The sequence below is a fragment of the Physeter macrocephalus genome, chromosome 4 (assembly GCF_002837175.3).
Source record: "Physeter macrocephalus isolate SW-GA chromosome 4, ASM283717v5, whole genome shotgun sequence".
Taxonomy (NCBI): Eukaryota; Metazoa; Chordata; class Mammalia; order Artiodactyla; family Physeteridae; genus Physeter; species Physeter macrocephalus.
The window spans coordinates 41,467,538-41,474,390 of NC_041217.1; the positions used below are offsets into that span (position 1 = coordinate 41,467,538).

At 45.3% G+C, this 6,853-nt stretch overlaps 1 protein-coding gene and 1 long non-coding RNA gene across 2 annotated transcripts in view; one reads left to right on the plus strand and one right to left on the minus strand.

Moving 5' to 3' along the window:
- Positions 1–1,802, minus strand: part of ADORA1 (adenosine A1 receptor) — a 3,138-nt gene extending 1,336 nt beyond the window's left edge. Inside the window, exons 1-2 of the mRNA XM_028488567.2 lie at positions 1,617–1,802; positions 361–1,306 (exon numbers count right to left, since the gene is read on the minus strand). Coding sequence (XP_028344368.1) covers positions 361–701 — 341 coding nt within the window. The 5' untranslated portion in view covers positions 702–1,306; positions 1,617–1,802. The remainder of the gene's footprint in view (positions 1–360; positions 1,307–1,616) is intronic.
- The window catches only part of LOC114486149 (uncharacterized), a 73,843-nt gene continuing 67,543 nt past the window's right edge, over positions 554–6,853 (plus strand). The window contains exon 1 of the long non-coding RNA XR_003679431.1: positions 554–628. This is a non-coding gene — a long non-coding RNA (uncharacterized lncRNA). The remainder of the gene's footprint in view (positions 629–6,853) is intronic.

Sequence of the window (6,853 nt, forward strand, 5' to 3'; positions counted from 1 at the left end):
CCACTGTCCCCCCCGCCCCCGCCCCCCCCCCCAACCTCCCCCTGGCCAGGCCAGGCTGAACAGGCAGCCTCAGGTTCCCTGGCCAGGTCAGGAGAACAGCAGAGCTTCAGCTCTGGGGTCCTGAGCACTGCCAGGTTCACATTCCTCCAGCCACCCAGCCCTCTCCTGCTTCAACTTCAGTTCAGCCTGATTGATACTGCAGGGCGGAGGAGAGGAAGGCAGAGTGAGGGCTGGGGCACAATGGCCCAGAGAATATCCAGCCTACTTGGGGTCTTATGCTCTACCTTTTATCCTCTCTAGATGGCCCTCAAGCCACCCAGCATGGGGCACAGCAGGTACCTTCAGCTGCTCTGGACTCACCTGAGCGGGATCTTGACACGGAGGTAGCGGTCGACAGCAATTGCCAGCAGGGCCAAGATGGAGCTCTGAGTGAGGATGAGGACAGGGCAGGCGACCACGAGGCAGGTGTGGAAGTAGGTCTGTGGCCCAACGTTGATGAGGATGGCAAGGGGAATGACCAGAGCGCCCACTGCCACATCAGCCACTGCCAGTGACGCGATGAAGCAGAAGGTGGCATCCCGCAGTGCCTGGTTCACCTTCACCGCCCAGATCACCAGCACGTTCCCAGGTATGGAGACCAGGGCAATGAGCACCTCGATGCCAATATACGCGGCCTGGAAGGCCGAGATGGAGGGCGGCATGGCGGGCACAGGCTGGGCACATCAGCAGACGGGCACCAAGGGGCAGGAGGCAAGCACCTGTGGTCACGGAAGCCTGGGGTGGGAAGGCCTGCCGGCGGGGGAGGGGACCCCGGGTAGCTCTGGAAGTCCAGCTGCCCTTTGGAGATGTGCCCCACTTGGCACATCTAGTGCCTGCCCAAGCTGGTGGGGTACCCTAACCCTTTCTCTGCCGAATCTTTGTCCCCTCCCCTTATCAATCCCAGAGGATCCATTCGACAACATAAAATAGCAGCACTCACTCCTCCACTGGCTTTTTTATCAGGTGTGAGGCAGTTCCCAGCACACACTCACCCCACAGGGGTCCGCCGTGCCTGGCTCTGCCTACCCATGCCCGCAGAACAGGATGCAGGTAGCTCACCATCCCGTCTGCTGGTGGCCAGGGAGTCCCAGAGGCTGTGCCCAAACTTCCGGGCACCTGGTGCCGCTCAGGGCTTGAGGCCGCGCCAGGCAGGGCTGGGCTCTCAGCTCCGCGCGCAGCAGCTCACGATCCTCCTGGCTCCCGCCGCAGAGCTCCTAGCCGGGCCTTTCAGGCAATCACATGGTGCGGCAGAGGCTCAGCCCGGACGCTTTTAAAGAGGTAGCGCCCCTGTTTCGCACCTGGGACTGGTCTGGCAGACGTGGGTCTGGAGGACTGAGCCCAGCACCTAGCCAGGGTGCGGGGTCCCCTTTCCCCAGCTTGCAGCGCACACATGCCCTGCGCCCACCCACCAGAGGCACTGCTGGCTCCTGCTTCCTAGCAGTCCCCGGTCCCCGTCTGGCTCTGCCAGGGACCCTCGCACACACCCTGCCCCAAGGGGTCGTTCTAGTCGCCTCTTTCAACCCTTTCCTGCATCCCCACTGGGGATGACCCGGAGGCGAACTGAGGTACAGACTTACCCAAGGTGTCCAAAGCTGGCAGAGCTCCTAGCCACCTGAACGGTTCTGTCCAAGCGCCCTCCCAGCTCCACGCCTTGGGCAGCCTCTTGCTCCAGGGATGCCTGAAGAATCCAGGGCCAGCCTGTCAGGTCCAGAGGGATGGCAGCTGTCTGGGACTCGACTCGGGCCCCCGGCGCCTCCGTCGCCCACGGCGCCGGAGCTGAGTGGCAGTCGGGCTCCGCACAACCGGAGGGGGTGGGGGCGGCGGCGGCACCGCGGGGCCCCTCCCTCCTGGCCCTCTGTCTCCTCCCCCATCCCCTCCTCTAAACAAAGGCAGTGATTCTGGGTGAGAAAAGCTGGGAAATGTGAGCCTGTCGTAGGGTTTGATGTGTGAATCCTGTCTCAAGAGTGGACAGCAGGGCAGCCTCCCTGTGTTCACTCTCCCTCCCTCCTCACATGTGGGGTGTCAGCGATCCCTCCACTGGTCACAGCAAGGCAACTCACCTGCAAGACTCCAGGATGTCCCCCTTCTCCATTTCCCCCAACAGTCAGTTGGAAGTCCTGGCACACTCCCGGACCCCTCAATCCTGAAACCCTGCTTTCCCATGAAATCAGCCCCTGCACATTCCAGCACACATTGCTTTGCAGGCTCTATCCTGAGTAGTTATGTTCCTTTCTCCTCTATCTAGTAATTTCCTTTTTACAGAAGAGGGCACTGAGGCTCAGAGAAGTGACCTAGCTTCACAAGGTCATTTACGTCAGCGTCACCTCCTCGTGTGCCCCTTTTCTTTCCTCCTTCTCCCTCTTCATAGCATAGTACCTAAGCCATAGGTATCCAGTCCAATTTCCACATGTTATGGATGAAAAAGCAGACCCAGGGAAGGAAGGGACTTTCATAAGTTCTCACAGCAAATCCTAACAGAACCAGAGTAAGAAACCATGCTCCTGACTCCCAGCACAGGGCTCTCCACCACTGTGCTCCATCCCGATCCCACTCTGGGCTGTCTCCTGCCACAGTTTCAGTTTAGGTGGGCCACTGGTATTGCCTAAGGACCACCCCACGGCAGATGCTCACTCAGACCAGGTGCCTTACAAAGATCCCGACTTGAGAAATCCTTGTTCATGGATATTGGGAAAGAGCTCTATGAGGGCGAAGAGAGTCAGGCTGGGAGACCCCAGTGCCACCTGGCCACACCCTAGTCACTGAGGTCACTGCATTCTTGTTGGGTTTCAGAATGTCAAGAGAGGAGTTCTGCTGAGAGGAGGGTGCCAACTAAAACTGCCACTTGTCATCTGCCTCTACAAGGGTTAGGTCACTAGCCACGGCAGTCACTGATCTTCAGCACAGGAGCTCAGGGCAGAGATCAGGAACGAGGCACTCTAATGAGTTTTAGATTGTAATACTTGAATCATGACTAAGTTTTAAAATGAAACTATGAGATCTCTGGTTGTATCTGTCTATATGTCTATGTTGGCATATATGTCTTTACCTTTGGATGGTATTAGCTCTACTTAATTGGCTTAAAGGAAATTAAGTGCTTATATACCTTTCTCAGAAAGGAAACTTGCCAGAATGAATTTTGTGTTCATGTGAACTGGGAAATATTCAGTATTAAAATAATACCTGGTAGTAAAGTTAAAGTTTGTAGATTTAATTAATATAGATATGTCTTTAGAGTCATCAACATTAAGTGTAATACTTTTATTGTATCAATACCTAGATTTCATAGAAGTCAAATAAGATCTTATTACATCCGCTGCAAACTTGTCAGCAAGAAAAATAACTTGGTATGATGAAATTTTTATAAGTAAATTAAATGTAAATGAGATAAGAGTTTTCAGGTGAACCCTTTAGGGATAATTATGTTTTATGGTATGTCTACTTAAAAACAGTTTCTCCAGGGCTTCCCTGGTGGCGCAGTGGTTGCGCGTCCGCCTGCCGATGCAGGGGAACCGGGTCCGCGCCCCGGTCTGGGAGGATCCCACATGCCGCGGAGCGGCTCCGCTGCAAACTTGTCAGCAAGAAAAATAACTTGGTATGATGAAATTTTTATAAGTAAATTAAATGTAAGTGAGATAAGAGCTTTTGGGTGAACTCTTTAGGAGTAATTATATTTTAAGCATGTCTACTTAAAAATAATCTCTCCAGATATTTGGTAACTTAAAAGTTTAGAGTTGTGCTAAGTTAAGTTAAATGATAGAAGTTTATTGAATAGCTAAGTCATTCCAAAATAAGATACTGAAACATTAATTACTGAACATTGGCTTCCTTTTACAGAGAAACTAAAGGTATTGAGGATTATTAATAAATGTATTTGGTGCCACACTGAGACATTTTCTATAAAAAAAGCACATTTTTTTAGAAGTCATTATTGGTATTTATGTTTTCCAATCTACAGAATGCTAATGTAGAAGACAGCTCCCAATTGCTTACTTTTTCGTCCTCACTAGAAATTAAGGTGTTTAAGAGTTGAGAATTCTAATTTAAATATGTCATTAAAGCTACTTGAAATAATAAAGGAAACATTTCATTATGCAGCAAGAAAGTAGGATGTGTATTTTCAATAAAGGAAGGTATGAGGAATGGAATTGCATTTCACTAAGGGAAAAGTAATTTTGTCCTAGAGCTGGTTGTTGCCAGATGGAGAAAATAAGGGACAAACTATTCTGGGTACAGAAAGTGATGGAAGGTTTGTGGGAAAGGAACCTTGAGAAGAGTTTTGTGCATGGTCAGGATTGGCTAAATTTAGAATAACTTTAATCGAGTAAATAAATTTTAAAAGTAAGTTGGTGCAAAACTTGCATTTGGTTTTTCTCTCTGTAAAGAGGACAAAGTTTTCTTAAAATGTCGATCTGCTTTTGATAACAGATTTTAAGTTTCTTCACCTTTTCAGTGATTTGTTCTGTATTTGTCTTTGAAATCTTTTCTTGTCACTTTGGTTAAGTGAATAAGTATTATTTCACAATGACCTATGATCCTATTTGACCAAGTGTTTTAAAACCTTTTTGTTATTTTTTGACAAACTTCCCAAACCAAATTCTAATGAAGTTTCTTTGACCTCTAGTAACTTTGGGATGCTTTAAGGGGCCCTAAAACATCCCAAAGAAAGATATTAAACTAATTAGTTTCATTTGGTATGTTAATTACATGGGAAGCATTGTCAAATGGATAATAAATCTTCTTAGGTTATATTGTATGGGTAAATGTTTTTAATCTAGATATTCTAGATATTATATGGAATTTCTAAAACTATGGTATGTCCTGGTAAAATGTTATCAGTCATACTTTTAGTTATTATCTTAAAATGTTGTATATCACAGCAGTAACCAAGTTTCTCTGTCAATGACATTGTAATCAGGTCTTTAACTGTGCCTTCTTAAGTCTTTGTCATTCACAGACAGTTACTGTTTTACACTTATGCCTGCAAAAATGCTTCCTCTTCAAGAAGACTCATAGCAAGAACTTTCTGACAAGTTACAGCAAAGCCAAATGTTAAAAAAGCCTGTATGACCAATTATATGAGTCATTAGACCAAGTTTATTGAAACCAGACTTATTTTGCAAACAAATTAGTCAACTTGGCTGTATTTGGTAGAAATGAAGGTAATTTTAGAGAGAAAAAGATTATATTTCAGTGGATTTTAAATTCTAAATTTGTTAATTGAGGTCTGTATTCACTGCCTAAGACTCACTTCACACATAGCTCTTTGCTGTTATGTTATATTATTGCAAAGTTTAATTGAATTATTAAAAAACACTCTAAGTTTGTTTCTGAAGCTTATCTCAGTAATCCGTCTTTGGATGAAGATCAGATGCCCCATGACATGAAACCAGGGGAGTATACATACTGGAAAAGACATAATTTAAAAGACTATCTCCAACCTAGATGGAAAGACCCTTATCAGGTACTCTTACGTAGCTCATGCACAGCAAAACTGAAGAGAATGACTCTTGGATTAGTATATCCTCTTAGAAAGGGCTCCTGCACTGAACCAGCCTATAGAGAGGACTTCACCTTAAAACAATGCTCAAGCAGAGAAGAAACTACCAGACTAGGATAAGAGGAAGACAACATCTGAAGTAGAGAGCTGACCCAAGATGCTGGACCAGGCCTCTATACCAATTACTTTGATAATTGCTCACAACTTTGCTTATGAACCAACTATATATCACAATCTTATGCAGAGTTAAAGTTCATCCAGTTGTTAGGTTTATGGTCAATTACCTATATCCAGTATTTCTGGGTTACATTGGTGGATTTCTCCACTCCAAGGCTCTAATTGGAAGGCCCTTAGAGAATTATTCTAGAAGAAAGAAACTATAGCTCTGTTCAGGTCATTACTGATCTGGTATTACTAGGTGGGATCCCCTCACCTGGCCATTTAATAATACCTGCTCTGACTCTGACCATAAATATGAATTTTCTTCTAAAGTTACTCAAGCTCAGTCAGAGCAACAATTAAAATTTCAGCCAAGGAATATAACCTCCCTCAGTTGTGGGATGGATTTATATGGCTAACACCAGGCTATAATGGTTTAAGTGTAAGGTCCCCCTTAAGTTGGGAACCATATTAAAGATAACCAGCATAATAACACTAGGAAATTGGGTTGGGTGCTTTATGAATAAAACCAATATATAATTTCCCTTAAAGATAAGGATAGGTACAGAACTGACTGAGATGACTGGGGATATACTGGGGTGCACCTAATGGAAGTTCTTGGAATTTGTATTTTGCCTGATTTACAAAATTGTTGTTTCTTGCATTACCAAATGATGACTGAGCCTCTGATAAAATGATGACTAGGCGACTTGAAGCAGTTGACCAATTACATAGTTCTATATGAACAATTGTAATAGTGTAACTCTAAGTATGGAAAAAAGCAACAATAAGGAATCATTTCCTGGACCATAACAGAGACTAGTAAGACAGGTGGTCCAGAGACGTTTGGCTACCATTAAAAAGGTCTAGTCCAGTAATAGCACATTGAAAGTAGCAGGATACAAAATTAATGCACAGAAATCTCTTGCATTCCTATACACTAATGATGAAAAATCTGAAAGAGAAATTAAGGAAACACTCCCATTTACCATTGCAACAAAAAGAATAAAATACCTAGGAATAAACCTACCTAGGGAGACAAAAGACCTGTATGCAGAAAACTATAAGACACTGATGAAAGAAATTAAAGATGATACAAATAGGTGGAGAAATATACCATGTTCTTGGATTGGAAGAAGCAACATTGTGAAAATGACT